Source organism: Rana temporaria, chromosome 6, assembly GCF_905171775.1.
Source record: "Rana temporaria chromosome 6, aRanTem1.1, whole genome shotgun sequence".
Lineage (NCBI taxonomy): Eukaryota > Metazoa > Chordata > Amphibia > Anura > Ranidae > Rana > Rana temporaria.
Genome location: NC_053494.1, coordinates 205,827,034 through 205,844,507, shown reverse-complemented (window position 1 = coordinate 205,844,507; position 17,474 = coordinate 205,827,034). Strand labels below are relative to the sequence as shown.

At 44.7% G+C, this 17,474-nt stretch overlaps 1 protein-coding gene across 1 annotated transcript in view; it reads left to right on the top strand.

Annotated features, from left to right (window-relative positions):
* The first annotated feature begins 6,452 nt into the window (after positions 1–6,452).
* Positions 6,453–17,474, top strand: part of ANKZF1 (ankyrin repeat and zinc finger peptidyl tRNA hydrolase 1) — a 53,095-nt gene continuing 42,073 nt past the window's right edge. Inside the window, exons 1-3 of the mRNA XM_040358150.1 lie at positions 6,453–6,533; positions 10,780–10,907; positions 13,877–13,971. Of these exons, the coding sequence (XP_040214084.1) occupies positions 6,526–6,533; positions 10,780–10,907; positions 13,877–13,971 (231 nt within the window). The 5' untranslated portion in view covers positions 6,453–6,525. The remainder of the gene's footprint in view (positions 6,534–10,779; positions 10,908–13,876; positions 13,972–17,474) is intronic.

Below are 17,474 nucleotides of genomic sequence, written 5' to 3'. Positions count from 1 at the left end.
CAAAGGCCAATATAAAAGGAATAATAGAGGTAAATAAAAAGCACTTGTGGGTTTATCCAATCTTTTTGTACAATTCTCCTTTAAGGGGGTGTGACAGGGGGCGTGTCCTATGCCTGCATACTTTTTCTGATAGGTGTCCCTCATTCCCATCTCAAAAAGTTGGGGGGTATGCCTAAAGAACCAGTAGACAAAAAGGGGGGAATTTGGGACTTTAAATGAGGTTAGCGATATGACCTAGCCAAAGCAGTCGATGTAGAAAAACATGTATTTATTGTGTAGCATAAATATCATATTCTGATGAAACAGCTACATATGAATTTGTATTGATTTAAACATGACATTGACATAATACTGACCATGTCAGTATCCTTTAATGTTCTTGTGTGTTAGCACCATCGTGTGGCTGAAGTCTATACTACTTCAGGGTCCTGTATTCTGCCACCTGGTGGAATGCCCAGTGCCAGTTCACCTCCTACATTGAAAGATTTAAAAATGCCCCTATGGGTTTTACTGGCACCAGATACCAAAAAAGAGAGACGCCATATTCTATAAATTATAACTTTTTTTATACACAACAAAAAACAGTTGGTATCCCAGCCTGCATATTAATGAGTTTTGCACTCATTTAGCCATTTGTTCTTAGAACCTACAATTTAATACAAAAAACAAACAAAAAAAAAAAGCAATGTTTATATAAACAATAATAATTAAAAAAAAGAAATGATAATAAAAAACTAATAAAAAAGTAGTGCATGGCATTTTGCGGTGGGACTGCGCTGGAATAGCCGCCCAACTCAGTCCTCCCGCACCTGGTGTGAATGCACCTTTAAACAGCAGCTTATATATTTTTTTCTCAATAAAAAATCCCCCCCCCCCCCCCCGCAAATGAACCTGTAAGAGCCGGTTCACACTGGGGCGGCACGACTTTGGGGGCGACTCGGCAAGACGTCCTGAAGACGACTTCAGAGGCGACTTGCAAAATGACTTCTATATTGAAGTCAATGTAGGTCGCCCCGAGTCGCCCCCGAAGTAGTACAAGAACCTTTTTCTAAGTCGGAGCGACTTGCGTCTCTCTTATTAGAACGGTTCTATTGCATAGAATGGGACGCAAATTGTCAGGCGGCTGAGTCGCCCCAGTGTGAACCGGCTCTTAGTATGCACTGAATGCCAAACACATACATACAGGCGCCTCTGCTATGCAGAATCCACTTGCTGTGCGGAGGATCTCTCCACTGAGCAGGCAGATGATAGGTCCGTGTCCACTCCATTATGCAGAGCGAACACAGACACAGTCCCGCTCTCCTCTATGGGGCAATCAGATGGAAAGGACTGCTTGTCTGTTTCCATCCAATGCCATCCGACCTGCTGGACGGATGAAAAATAAGACCACCACCCGTCTGTTTTTGGCAGGGTGGATAAAAATTAGGGCTGTTACTGATCAAAATTTTTCTGTTCGATTAATCGTTTTTTTTTTAATAGATTAATCGACTAATTTCGATTAATTATAACGCACATACAGATCCAACTACTTTTAGCTGATCTCCTTGTAGGCTGATTCCCAGTGCAGCTACCAACCACTGGAAAAATGGATAGCAGGATGCCAAAAAACACACAAAGGCAGCACTCGATGGGAATAGCATTAAAACTTTTATAGTCTTCAAGTAGGTAACTAAATAAATATTGTACTGGAAATAAAATCGATGTAGCTACATAAACTGTAAAAATGGTGCGAGTAATACCAAACAGTACCAAAAGCAGTCATAAAAACATGTAACGAAGTATGATACTGGTATAAAAATGTGTACAACGATACCACTGCTGAATCCAGATGAGGAGGGGTTAACATCAGTCCGTCGGCATGTAGATGTCCCGTGAAGGGAACTATCACAACTCCCAGTGGATGGCTGTAGAATGCCAGGTTGATAGAGGGAAGTGATAGAGGGAAGTGATGGAGGGAAGTGATAGAGGGAAGTGTAACAGCCCTTGCGTGTGGCAGATAGTAAGGTCCCGCCGGCATGCAGATATGAAGGCACAGCAAAGGAGCCCTTCAGATGGACACGGCAAGCCCCGCCAGTGTCCGTGACGTCACCGGATCTCCGACGGAACTCCCTGAAGGCCCAGAAGCCGGCGGAGAGGTGAGTACCAATCAAAAAGATTTTAATCTATCAAAAAAATTAAAGATTAATCGATTAATTAAAAGTTAATTTGCACAGCCCTAATAAAAATCAATGATTTTATTTTTTCTTTACTTAAATCGTTTTATTTGTATCAAATTTATTTTAATAAAATACTTTTGGAGTAAAAATCTATCTAAAGATAGTTTTCTATTTTAAGATACATTAATAATTTAGTTAATTGAGCAGGAAATAGAGCATGGTTATGTAGCATGAGGCTGTATATTCTGCAATATTTACATTTTTGGTAAACTCATTCAATGAATCCAAGCTCTGCAAGCTGAGATAACATGCACTGATAAAACAAAGTTCAGGAATATTTCTTTATCCCATTGTTTTGCAAATCTATGTACACCACAAACTGTATGATTGAATCGGTTCTGATATCGCTGTTTTGCTAACCTGACAGCTTATTATTCTAAATAGGAAACCTTCATTTTGTTTGCAAATATTAAAGATTCTAACTACCAGCAAGAATGAGTCCTTTTATTTAAAGAGCACCTGTCATTTCATCAAGGGCACCGTATATTTGAAGGGATAAAGGTCAAAATAAACTGGATGCAAATTCTTCTGCCCTGCTATGGAAAGCTACAAAATAACTATAAAATGCAAAACTCTGGTGGGTGTAACAAGATGTCGGCTTGCCCCCTTCTCACTGTATCATTACTGTGGAGGGGTGCGGGGTGTAGCAAGATGACGGCGACGGAAAGTCACTTCTGTTACCATTTCTGACGGGTCGTCATCTAAACAGTCAGACAGATTTTTAAATACTGTATTTCACTATACAGTTGAACCTCAGATTACAAGCATAATCCGTTCCAGGAGAATGCTCGTAATCCAAAGCACTCGCATATCAAAGCGAGTTTTCCCATTGAAGTCAATGGAAATGGAAATAATTTGTTCCGCATTGACTTCCATGGGATGCAATACTGCATGCTGCCAGGGGGGGCGCCAGAGAGCCGAAAAAGGCCGAAAAGGCCCGAGGACACTTTGGCTCGTTTCCTGTGCCCCCGTACCTCAGGCCAATGTTCGGCTTTTCTCGGATCCTGCGCCCCGTACCTCAGGCCAAATGAGGTACTTCAGGCCTATTTTGCTTGAATTCTGCTCGTCTTGCGAGTCAACACTCGCAAACCGAGTCAGAATTAAAAAAAAAAGTTGCTCGCAAATCAAAACGCTCTCAAACCAAGTTACTCTTAAACCGAGGTTCCACTGTATAAGCTCAGTTTACTGTTAAAAATAAATGTGAAATGCAAGACTCCGGTGGGTGTAACAAGAAGTCTGGTTGCCGTTGTTTCGTCAGATAAGAATTAGAATGTGTAACGGAAGCAGGGCTTTTTTTCAGCGGGAACGCTGGGGAACGCAGTTCCGGCACCTCCTGGACTGACTGTATGTAATGGAAAGGGTGCTGGGGTGTGCTGCAGGGTATTGATGCTCACTGCTGGGGATCTATTTGTGCAGGGGGGTCTATTGTTGCTGGGGAGGTCTATTTTTGCTGGTGGGGGACCTATTGTTGCTGGGGGTGCCTTATGTTGCTGGGGGGTCAGTTGTTGCTGAAAGAGGTCTACTGTTGGGGGAGGGGTCTATTGTTGATGGTAGCCAGAGAGTCTATTAATGCTGGTTGTGCGGAGATCTGTTGATGCTGCTGGGAGTCTATTGTTGCTGGGGGGAGATTTTGTTGTGGTTGGTCCATTGTTGTTAGGGGAATCTATTGTAGCTGGCTACAGGGAATTTATTTTACAGTTTCCCTTGATATCATTACCAAATTCCATAGAAATTACATAGAACCACAAAATTATACTTGGTTCTATATTGTCTAAAAGGGGCGGTACTGGGAGGTGGGTAGGGGGCGGAGAAAAGGGGTGACTTGGAAAGGGGGAGTTCCTGCACCTATTGTCTGAGAAAAAAAAGCCCTGAACGGAAGTGACGTTTCATCTCCGCCATCTTGCTACATCCCGCACAGATACACTTACACTCACGTACGCGCTTCCGTCTCGTACCGCGTACAGACGATCGGACATTCCAACAACAAAACTGTGGATACATTTCCGACGGATGTTGGCTCAAACTTGTGTTGCATACACACAGTCACACAAATGTTGTCAGAAATTCCGAACCCCGAGAACGCGGTGACGTACAAGACGTAGGACGGCACTAGAAAAGAGGAGTTCAATAGGCAGTCGTGTTAGTAGAAGTTTGGTGAGTGACGATTCACGCTTTTCAGCCTCGTGCTTTTCAATCCTTTACAGCGTGACGAATGTGCTATCTCCATTACGAACGCTAGATTTACCAGACCGAGCGCTTCCGTCTCGTACTTGATTCAGAGCATACGTGGAATTTTGTGCGCCGGAATTGTCCGTACACGATCGGAATTTACGAGAACGGATTTTGTTGTTGGAAAATTTGAGAACCAGCTCTCAAATTTTTGTTGGCGGAAATTCCGACAGAAAATGTTTGGAGCCTACACACGGTCAGAATGTCCGACAACAAGCTCCCATCGAACATTTGTTGTCGGACATTCCGAGCGTGTGTACGTGGCATTAGAAGTGGGAAAGCGGACATCTTGTTACACCAATCGGAGTTTTGCATTTTACACTTATTTTTAACAGTAAAGTGAGTTTATATAGTGAAATACAATACTTACAACTCCGTCTGACTGGTTAGATGTTTAATTTTAAAAGCAGCAGTTCTCTTAGGGGATAAATGACTGATACAAAGTATGAACAGCGATCTGTCATTTCCCCTAGTAAGTCCCCTCCCCCCTTCAGTTAGAACACAGAGAGGGAACACATTTAACCCCTTGATCGCCCCCTAGTGTTAACCCCTTCCCTGTCAGTGTAAGTTTTTTACAGTAATCAGTGCATTTTTATAACACTGATCCCTGTAGTCCGATGTGTCCGCCATAATGTTGCAGTCCCCATACAAATCGCAGATCGCCGCCATTAATAATAAAAATAAAAATAATAAAAATGCCATCATTCTATCCCCTATTTTGTAGACGCTATAACTAAACCAATCAATATACACTTATTGCGATTTTTTTTTTACCAAAAATATGTAGAAGAATACGTATCGGCCTAAACTGAGGAAACTTTTTTTATTGATTTAAAAAAAAAAAATTGGGATATTTATTAAAGCAAAAAGTAAAAGATATTTAGCCGGATTCAGGTAGAGCGGCGTATGTTTAAGCCGGCGTAACGCATCCCATTTGCACTACGCCGACGTAACATAGTGAGGCAAGTACAGTATTCACAAAGCACTTGCTCCGTAAGTTACGTCGGCGTAGCGCAAATGGGCCGTTGTAACCCCGCCTAATTCAAAGTAGGCTTTTAGTGAGCGGGCTACATTTAAATTAACCGTGACCCCATGTAAATGAGGGCCGTTTGTACGGCGCATGCACGCGCATGCTCAGAATCACGTCGCAAATACTCTCTACGTAATAACGTCGGCTCAATGCTTTCGACGTGAACGTAACCTACGCCCAGCCCCATTCACGTACGCTTACGCAAACGTCGTAAAATACGACGGCTGTTTCATCGTCCATACCTTGCATGGGCTGCGCCATCTTTTTGATGGTTTATCTGTACGCCAGAGTATGTCTTACGTAAATGGCATATCTTACTGCGACGGGCGTACGTACGTTCGTGAATCGGGGTATCTTGCTCATTTACATATTCGACGCGTAAATCCACGTACACGCCCCTAGCGGCCAGCATAAATATGCACATAAGATACGACGGCGTAGGAGACTTACGTCGGTCGTATCTTGGCCAAATTTAAGCGTATCTGGTTTCCAGAATACGCTTAAATATACGACGGCGCGCATTCGGACTTACGACGGCGTATCTACTGATACGTCGTCGTAAGTCTTTCTGAATCCGCTTAATTGTGTTTTTTCTTTTCAACGTTGTCGCTCTTCTTTGGTTTATAGCTCAAAAAAATAAAAACCGCAGAGGTGATCAAATACCACCCAATTTTGTTTGGGTACAATGTCGCACGACCGCGCAATTGTCAGTTAAAGCGACGCAATGCCAAATTGTAAAAAATGCTCTGGTCAAGAAGGGGGTAAAATCTTCCGGGGATAAAGCGGTTGAAGTTCATTAATTTAAAAAAAAAAAAGTGGAGTGGAGGACACATGTTTCCTGTGAACAGTGGAGCTCCAGCTTCAGCCATCCATTGTTTGTTACAATAAAGTTCAATAAAAAAAAAAAAAAAAAAAAGAGTGGAGTGGAGGCCACATGCTTCCTGTCAATACTGGAGCTCCACTTTGCAGCCAGACCTCCTTGGGAAAGGCTGGGCGGAAGTGAGGTCATATGCGGAAGTAAAGGGACAGCTGGTTACCCACGTGAGCAGCATGGAGGGGTGAGAGTGCCTGGGATGTCTCTCTGATGACTGTCTTATGTTTTTTATATATTGTCTGCTCCTTGTCTACAATACAGGAGGATGGGGAGGGGCGGGGTCTTCTGTGGGACTGTCAGCTGTGAGATGGGTCCTGCCATATGCCGGAGAGGGAGAATGTTCATTGTTCTCTATTGAAGTGTAGCTAACATGACACAACCTCCTTCTGGAATACTAGTTGGTTGCTGATCATTTGGCTTCAGTGCTCTTTTACCTGAAACAGTTATGACAGATGGAATCAGAACTCCCTATTAAATCACTGTAGCCATTGGATCAGTACCACAGCCAGTGGCGGCTGGTGCTCAAAATTGTTGGGGGGCCGCAAACGGAAAAAAAAAAAACAATTGCAGCCTCACTGTACCCATCAATTGTCACCACTGTGCCATGCCATCAAATGCAGTCACTGTGCCATCAAAACGCAACCACTGTGCCATCAAAACGCAGCCACTGTGCCATCAAAACGCAGCCACTGTGCCATGCCATCAAAACGCAGCCACCGTGCCATCAAAACGCAGCCACTGTGCCATACCATCAAAACGCAGCCACCGTGCCATGCCATCAAAACGCAGCCACCGTGCCATCAAAACGCAGCCACTGTGCCATACCATCAAAACGCAGCCACCGTGCCATGCCATCAAAACACAGCCACTGTGCCATATCATCAAACGCAGCTACTGTGCCATCAATTGTCACCACTATGCCATCAAACACAGCCACTGTGCCCCCAATTGTCACCACTGTGCCCCCAATTGTCGCCACTGTGCCCCCAATTGTCGCCACTGTGCCCCCAATTGTCACCACTGTGCCCCCAATTGTCGCCACTGTGCCCCCAATTGTCACCACTGTGCCCCCAATTGTCGCCACTGTGCCCCCAATTATCGCCACTGTGCCCCCAATTGTTGCCACTATGCCCCCACTTGTAGCCACTGTGCCCCCACTTGTAGCCACCGTGCCCAGTACCCCCCCCCCGGCACTTACCTTTATGGCTTCTACGTCCCTCGATGTCCCTCGTCCCGCCCTCGATGACGCTTCAGCCAATCAGGCTACCTGATTGGCTGAGACGCCTGTCAGTCTTATCCTCGGACGCACGGCCGGTACATCCCGAGGATGAGCTTCAGGAAGCCGACTACAGCCTCGGGGCTGTACTCGGCCGCTGGCCCTGATAGGCACTTCCACAAAGCCAGTCAGCTGCCGCTATTCAGCTGACCGGCGCTCAACTTCCGGCCAGCTGAATAGTGGGCGCTAGCGGCGAAAATATACAGATTCATACAGTGTATGAATCTGTATATTTTAGTGGCTGTGAGCGAGCCAGAGGGGGCGGCGCTCCTGCGTCCCTTTGGATGCACCGCCACCGACCACAGCCAGGGAATAGTACGAACCCACCTGAACTATCCCCCCCAAGAAGCTGTCAAAGCCGACAGCCAATCACAGCCAGGAAGCTGACACTGCACACCTCTAATCACAGGCACTGAGACATGTCCCGATCTGTGCAGCTGCAGACCAGGAAATGTCTCACTGCCTGTGATTAGAGGTGTAAAGCATAGCTCCAAACTGTCCCTGATTTCGAGGGACTGTCCCTAATTTAGAGAAATGTCCCTCTGTCCTCCTCATTTGTCCCTCATTTTGGTCTGATCTATATAGTTGTATATAAAATGCACTTTTTATCTTTCAAAAAGTGTTTCCCTTTGCTAAATCTTTCGTCCAATTTCTAAATCGCTGCATTTGTACATTTTAAAAGCCACTATAAAGGAATAGTAGTGATAAAAAAAAAAAAAGCACTTGTGGATTTAATTATCCTTTTTTTGGGTTAATTCTCCTTTAAGGGGGTGTGGCAAGGGGTGTGTCCTATGCCTACATACGTTTGTTAGTAGATGTCCCTCATTCCCATCTCAAAATGTTGGGAGGTATGGTACAGTTTCGGCTTCCTGGCGGGATCGGGCACATAGGATTTCGACCACACACCTGAGCCAACTCCTACCCACAGTTGCACATATCCTCACCGGCTACTTTATTAGGTACACCTGTTTAATTGCTTGGTAACACAAATTGCTAATCAGTCAATCACATGGCAGTAAAGATTGGCTTGGGTGTGTTGGCAACCCCGTGTGCCCGAGCCCACCAAGAAGCTGACACTATGCAGCACTAATCACAGGCAGCAAGTCATTTCCCGATCCGCAGCTGCATAGTGTCAGCTTCTTGGCGGGCTCGGGCAAAACAAATAACGATATATATATATATATATAACTTTATTATTATTTTTTTGGATATGTATTAACTACTTGAGGCCTGCGCTATAGCCGAAAGACGGCTTCAGCGCTGACCTGAAAATCCAGCAGGACGTCAATTGACGTCTGCCCCTTTCCTCGTTTCCCGCGCGCGCTCCCGAGCGCACAGCGGGGAAATTCTGTGCTGGCCGTGTCCCTTGGACATGGCCAATCACAGATCGCCATGAACGGCCAATCGGATTGGCCGTTTGGTATGCGATCTGTGCGGCCAATGAGAGATGATCTCGAATGTAAACATATGAGATCATCTCTCATTGCCGGCTCACACAAAGACAGCGTCCTGTCAGGGGGAGAGGAGACCGATCTGTGTCCCTTGTACATAGGGACACAGATCGGTCACCTCCTCCAGTCACCTCCCTTCCCCCACAGTTAGAACACTATTCAGGGTACACATTTAACCCCTTCCTCACCCCCTAGTGTTAACCGATTCAATGCCAGTGACATTTATACAGTAATTAGTGCATATTTATAGCACTGTTCGCAGTATAAATGTGAATGGTGCCAAAAATGTGTCAAAAGTGTCCAATGTGTCCGCCATAATGTCGCAGTCCCAATAAAAATCGCAGATCGCCGCCATTACTATTAAAAAAAAAATAATAAAAAATAATAATTCTGTCCCCTATTTTGTAGGCGCTATAACTTTTGCGCAAACCAGTCGCTTATTGAGATTTTTTTTTTTTTACCAAAAATATGTAGAAGAATACGTATCGGCCTAGACTGAGAAAAAAAATGTTTTTTTTTAAAAAAATAAATGGGGCATATTTATTATAGCAACAAGTAAAAAATATTGTATTTTTTTTCAAAATTGTCGCTCTTTTTTGTTTATAGCACAAAAAATAAAAACCGCAGAGGTGATCAAATACCACCAAAATAAAGCTCTACTTGTGGGGAAAAAAGGACGTCAATTTTGTTTGGGAGCCACGTCGCACGACTGCGCAATTGTCAGTTAAAGGGACGCAGTGACGGAAGCTGAAATTTCACCTGGGCAGGAGGGGGGTATATGTGCCCAGTAAGCAAGTGGTTAAAGCAGAAAGTACCGTATATACTCGAGTATAAGCCGACCTGAATATAAGCCGAGGTACCTAATTTTACCACAAAAAACTGGCAAACCGTATTGACCCGAGTATAAGCCTAGGGTGTTCATCTGCGTGCCTCACTGTGCCCATGCCTCACTGTGCCCATGCCTCACTGTGTTCATGACTAGACTGACGTTTAACATGGGAGTCTATGGAAGGGGTGCCCAGGTTTTGAAAAATCGGTGCTCCCCAGCCGTAGGTCCCCCAGACAACAACAATCTATGCAGACTTGTAGAGGAGAAATGGGGCTACATGTGTGCCAAGTTCTGGGTCCAGGGGACCTACAACTGGCCGGTACCGGGTCCCCAAAGTCACCAGAGAAATTACCGTTTAACATGGGAGTCTATGGAAGGGGTGCCCGGATTTGAAAAATCGGTGCTCCCCGGCCGTAGGTCCCCCGGACAACAAACTTTGCACACTTATAGAGAAAGAGTGGGGCTACATGTGTGCCAAGGTTGGGGTCCAGGGGACCTACGTACCGGGTCCCCAAAGTCCAGGAGATCAGGTGCAAAAAGGTGACTCGAGTATAAGCGATGGGGGCATTTTCAGCTGAAAAACTCGGCTTATACTCAAGTATTGTTGCTCTTTTTTTGTTTATAGCGTAATTAATAAAAACCACAGAGGTAATCAAATACCACCAAAAGAAATCTCTATTTGTGGGGGGGGGGGGGGTAAGGCATTTTTTTTGGGTACAGCGTCGCACAACCGCACAATTGTCAGTTAAAGCGACGCAGTGCCGTATCGCAAAAAATGGCCCGGTCATTAAGGGGGTAAATTTTTCCGGGGCTGAGATGGTAATTGATGACATGCTTTCTTCTTCTTATGTTCTTCTCTTAACAATGTTGGCAGGTCCCCTGGATCACAGACCTTGTGCCTCTTTGACCTGAACCCAGAAAACGATTTGTTCTCAGAACTTTTCCTGAATAATAATAAAAATGCAAAAGAGGGATTTTCAGAAGATAAACCGAAACTCCCAGGTAAGAATCTACACTGTGCTTTATAATGCTCGGCATCTTAATAGGGAGACAGGCTGAAAACAATGGACAGACCTGTGTATAGAGGTAACTCAGATAATAACTGTCTGTGTTACCTTGAGCAGTATCGATCTTCCTATCTGTTTCTTGCGTTCAATAGAATGAATCGCAGGAAAAAAATACTTTTCCTTGCGGTCTACAGGACAGTCTGGTAAAATTGCAGATCCTTCTATTTCTCCTCTGTTGAAAAGAAGCTCCTCCCTCCCAGACTGAGCAGCGCTTATATAATGCCGGTTTTGTTTGGGTACAGCGGCGCACGACCGCGCAATTGTCAGTTAAAGTGATGCAGTGCCGTATCGCTAAAAATGGCCCCGGTCATTAAGCAGCCAAATCTTCTGGGGCTGAAGTGGTTAAAGGCCTGAAATCTGCTTATATTTTGTCTTCTCTGCATCCCAATTCCCCTAATCTGCTAATGAAATGTTAAAATCTAACCATTCACCTTTTTAATACATACAGTGGGGCAGATTCACGTACCTTGGCGCATATCTCTGCCGGGCGCAGCGTATCTAAGATACACTACGCCGCCGTAACTTTTTTTTTTTTTTCGAATCCTCAAAGAATTTGCGCCGTAGTATATATTTGGCGGCGTAAGGGCGCGGCATTCAAATGGCTGTGATGGGGGCGTGTTTTATGTAAATACGTCGTGACCCGACATAAACAATGTTTTTTTTTAAAGGCGCATGCGCCGTCCGTGGGGCTATCCCAGTGCGCATGCTCGAAATTAAACTGGAACAAGCCAATGCTTACGACGGTGACGTCATTCTACGCAAATCCCTATTCGCGAACGACTTACGCAAACGACGTAAAAAATTCAAAAGGCGACGCGGGAACGACGGCCATACTTAACATTGAGTACGCCTCATATAGCAGGGGTAACTATACGCCAGAAAAAGCCGAACGCAAACAACGTAAAAAAATGCCCTGGCCGGACGTACGTTCGTGGATCGCTGTAACAAGCTAATTTGCATACTCAACGTGAAATTCGACGGAAACGCCACCTAGCAGCCGCCGAAAAAATGCACCTAAGATCCGACGGCGTACTAAGACGTACGCCTGTCAGATCGATCCCAGATGCAGTGGTATCTTGCTTTGTAGATACAAAACAAAGATACGACGCGCAAAATTTGAAATTACGCAGCGTATCAAGAGATACGCCGGCGTAATTCTTTTGTGGATCTGCCCCCTTATTTTTGACCCAGTGATGTTGCGGAATGTTGCTGGGTTTCTGTGCCTCTCTATGCAAAGCAGGCAGATTATGTTTGGTGGGAGGGGCTACAGGGGGTTGTACATATAGAACCCTAAGGGTTCTTGAAAAGTGCACTGAGGCAGGGGGCTGGGATGTTTTCAGGAAGCAATGTGCAGCCCCCTGTAGCCCCTCCCACCAGACATAATCTGATGCACGCAGTGGGCTGGCTCTTGGGTGGAGTTATGCAAATATCAAAATGCCTTGATGGGTGGCGTTCAGTCTGGAGAAGTGAGAATTCACAGGCAGGCTGCTATTGATGGAGACCGCCCTAGGTAACGCCCACATAAGGGTCTAAGACCCCTTTCACACTGAGGCGGTTTTCAGGCGCTTTAGCGCTGGAAATTGCCTGTCTTAAGCGCCTCCCATTCATTTAAGTGTGACTTTTCACACTGGGGCGGTGCGTTTGGTGAGACATTCAGAAAAGTCCTGCAAGCAGCATCTTGGGGGAGGTTTGGGAGTGCTGTATGAAAATGCCCTGCCCATTGGAATGAATGGGCAGCGCTTCAGAAGCACCACAACACGGGCGCTTCTAACCTCTTCTTTGGGGGTTAAAATCAGAGCCCGCTAGCGGCAGAAAAACACTGCTATAACAGCGGTAAAGCACCACTAAAAAACAGCGTCACTTTACCGCTAACGTGGAGCGGCCCCAGTGTGAAAGGACTCTAAAGCCCTGTACACACGACCAGGAATCCCATTGGGGGGGGGAAAAAAGTTGGCTTTCCCGAAGGGATTCCTAGCAGGCTTGACTTAAAAAGCCGTGTATACACACCGCCACACAAAATCCTGCCATTCTTTTGAATGGCAAGAACGCGGTGACGTCATCGACTATGACGAGCTGGTGTCTCGTCACATTCGATGCAGTCGCCGCCATCTTGCTACACCCCACACTAACCTTGTATGCTACCGCACATGCCTCGAAGTGTTATCGAGCATGCACGGTTTTTTACCCATACAGACGACCGGATTTCTCAGCAGGAAACACTCTGCCGGGAAACCTGACGAGAAAATAGAGAGCAGGGTTCTCTATTTTCCTGTTGGGATTCCCGACTGTTTTCCTGACGGGAAAACTGCTAGGGAGTATACACACGGTCGGGATTCCCAGCCAAACCTCTCCTGGCAGTTTTCCTGTTTTCATGTGTACGAGGCTTTAGTCTGGTCATACATTATACTATTTTCTTGTACAATTTTCCTTTTTAGATTTACCAAAACCATATAATATGAGGTCACACCAAAACCCTTTCCATTTGTATGCAATCAGGCCGGCCCTTGCACTACACAGTTGAAGGTAAATCTAAAGAAAATCGAATGAGAAAAGTGTATCATGTATGGCCTGTTTAAGTCTCCATGATTGGAAAAACTTAAAGCCAGTGATCAAAAGGGGTGGGCCCAAGACAGTCAGGTTGGGGAAGGGAAGAGTTAGAAGATGCTGGACATCCTACTGCCAGCATATAAAGCAGGCTCTCTCTGACTTGTTGCAGCTTCTATTGCACATTGTGAGAAGCTCAGTGTGCAGGGGAATCAGAGTAAGCTTTTCAGTCCAGGAGAGGAGCCGGTACAACTGTGCAAGACTGAAGGGAAGGCCGGAGGTCAGCTCTATGTTGAGTCATGCCTTGCATACCTAATTATTATTATTTTTTTATAACATATAGTTATCATTTTCATTTAGAAAATTGTGAAAACAGAGGGTCCAGCATTCTGGAAATTTCAAATCGGATGAGCTGCACTACTTGTCAGTCCACGTTTGACAGCAGAGAGGAACAGGTAACTGTTATTTGGATTCCTTTCAGAAGACACGTGTATGGCTCTGTGTTTAATTCCTTGCTCTGGTTTTGGGAGCCATTTGATACAGTTGAGCTCAACTATCACCCTATCTAGAAGAGGCATACTCTGTTGCCTATCCAATTAGATTTTTCTTTCCCTCTTCATACAGCGCAGGGTTCAACAAAATCTGGGTGCCAGGTTGCAATTGCGACTAGAATTAGCGACCTGGCGCTTGGGGAAGGAAGCATAGGCCTGCAGAAGGCCGCAAAGCCGCGGCCTCAATTATCGGGCCGGCGCGGCCCGACGTAATCGTGCGGCGGTGCAGGTGGGGGCGCACGGAGAGACACAGGATACCCCGTGAACGCGTCGGGCCGCGGCGGCCGGTAATTGAGGCCGCGGCTTTGCGGCCTTCTGCAGGCCTATGCATCCTTCTGTGATCTGGCGCCATTTTGTGGTGGCCGTTGGCATGACAAGACAACCAGCAATGCTAATGGAGCTTCCCCTGTGTTTTCACTGCCATCTCCTTCCCTCTAATTAGAACCCCCAAATATTATATATATTTTTATATATATTTTTTATTCTAACACCCTAGAGAATAAAATGACAGTCGTTGCAATACTTGTCACACCGTATTTGCACAGCAGTCTTACAAGCGCTCTTTTTTTGGAAAAAATACACTTTTTTTATTAAAAAATAAGACAACCGTAAAGTTAGCCCAATTTTTTTTTTATATTGTGAAAGATAATGTTACGCCGAGTAAATTGATACCCAACATGTCACGCTTCAAAACTGCGTCCGCTCGTGGAATGGCGACAAACTTTTACCCTTTAAAATCTCCATAGGCGACGTTTAAAAATTCTACAGGTTGCATGTTTTGAGTTACGGAGGAGGTCTAGGGCTAGAATTATTTCTCTTGTTCTACCAATCGTGGCGATACCTCACATGTGTGGTTTGAACACCGTTTACATATGCGGGCGCTGCTCACGTATGCTTCTGCGCGCAAGCTCGGCGGGACGGGGGTGCGTTTCTGGCTCCTAACTTTTTTAGCTGGCTCCTAGATTCCAAGCAAATTTGTCAAACCCTGCCATACTGAATAATAATTTTCCCACTCTAAAAGACTCTGGTCCTGTCACATCTAGAGTATCCAGTTCTGGGCACCAGACCTTGGCATAGGGAAAAAACTTTTCGGCGAGAGTTTAAAAAGACACGTGACCATTCACTGAAATTGGAAGAGAAGCGGTTTAACCATAACCACTTAAGGACCCCTTCACGCCGATATACGTGGGCAGAATGGCACGACTGGGCACATCAATGTACCTGCCGCCGGCTTGTGTACGCGACTCGCTCCGTTGCCGCGGGACCCGCGCACCCGATCGCCGCTGGAGTCCCGCGGTCAGTCCCCGTTGCTGAAGAATGGGGAGAGGTGAGTGTAAACACGGCTCCCCCGTTCTTCACGGTGGCGCCGTCATTGATCGTGTGTTCCCTTATATAGGGAAACACAATCAACGACGTCACACCTACAGCCACACCCCCCTACAGTTAGAAACACAGATGAGGTCACACATAACCCCTTCAGCGCCCCCTTGTGGTTAACTCCCAAACTGCAATTGTCATTTTCACAATAAACAATGCATTTTTAATGCATTTCTTGCTGTGAAAATGACAATGGTCCCAAAAATGTGTCAAAATTGTCCGATGTGTCCGCCATAATGTCGCAGTCACGAAAAAAATCGCTGATCGACGCCATTAGTAGTAAAAACAAAAAAAATTATAAAAATGCAATAAATCTATCCCCTATTTTGTAAACACTATAAATTTTGGTCAAACCAATCGATAAACGCTTATTGCGATTTTTTTTTTTTACCAAAAATAGGTAGAAGAATACGTATCGACCTAAACTGAGGGAATTTTTTTTTTTTTATATATTTTTGGGGGATATTTATTATAGCAAAAAGTAAAAAATATTGCATTTTTTTCAAAATTGTCGCTCTATTTTTTTTTATAGCGCAAAAAATAAAAACCGCATAGGAGATCAGATACCCCCAAAAGAAAGCTCTATATGTGGGGAAAAAAAGGACGCCAATTTTGTTTGGAAGCCACGTCGCACGACCGCGCAATTGTCAGTTAAAGCGACGCATTAGCGAATCGCAAAAACTGGCCAGGTCCTTTAGCTGCCTAAAGGTCCGGGTCTTAAGTGGTTAAAGTGACATTTTCTTGTCATTTTTTCAAATGACAATTTTTTTCTTTTTCTTTTTCTTTTTTGCATTTTAGTGTAAATATGAGATGTGAAGTCTTTTTGACCCCTAAATCTCATATTTAAGAGGACCTGTCATTTTTCTATTACAATGGATGTTTACATTCCTTGTAATAGGAATAAAAGTAACCCACGAGCTGGCGCAATTTTGAAGCGTGACATGTTGGGTAACATTATATTTCACAATCTAAAAAAAAATTGGGCTAACTTTACTGTTGTCTTATTTTTTAATTCATTTTTTCCAAAAGTGCGCTTGTAAGACCGCTGCGCAAATACGGTGTGACAAAAAGTATTGCAATGGCCGCCATTTTATTCTCTAGGGTGTTATAAAAAATATATATATAATGTTTGAGGGGTTTTAAGTAATTTTCTAGCAAAAAAAAATACTTTTAATCTTGTAAACACCAAATCTGAAAAACAGACAAGGTCCTTAAGTGGTTAAAAGGGGTTGTAAAGGTTGTTTTTTTTGTTTTCTAAATAGGTTTCTTTAAGCGAGTGCATTGTTCACTTTTTCCTTTGATTTCCCTTCTAAATGTTTTTGTTCTTTGTTTGAATTTCTCGCTTCCTGCTCCTCCTCAATAAGCTTGCCCCCATCATCCGAGCCGTTCTGGCTGGGGGTTAGTCTGCCAGAACAGCTTACTGAGGAGGAACAGGAAGTGAGAAATTCAGACAAAGAAAAAAAACGTAACACAGGAGTCGTCGGTTAAGGCACAAGTCCTAAAGAAACCGCACCAGCAGCAGGGTTTGACAAATTTGCTTGGAATCTAGGAGCCAGCTAAAAAAGTTAGGAGCCAGAAAATGCGCCCCGTCCCGACGAGCTTGCGCGCAGAAGCGAACACATACGTGAGCAGCGCCCGCATATGTAAACGGTGTTCAAACCACACGTGAGGTATCGCCGCGATTGGTAGAGCGCTAGCTCACTTTTTTTCCCCCCTTCCAAGCCAAGTCGCCAGGACCCTATTTCTAGTCGCCATGGAGACCTGGCGCCCGGGATTTGTTGAGCCCTGACCAGCAGGGAAGCTCTGCTTGTTTGCATCCTCCAGATGTGTAAAGCACACTGCAATATTGCTGTTCCGCATTAGGTGTATTGTACTCTCTCTAAGTGAACTGTGTGCCGTATGGTTCTTTGTATACATAAACCTCATTGTGTACTTAAAAGTGAGGTATGTGTCATCTCTTTATTTTTGAGATAAATAAAAACTTTCCTGTTAAAAATAAATGAATAAATTCCTCTCTGTTTATTTATTTT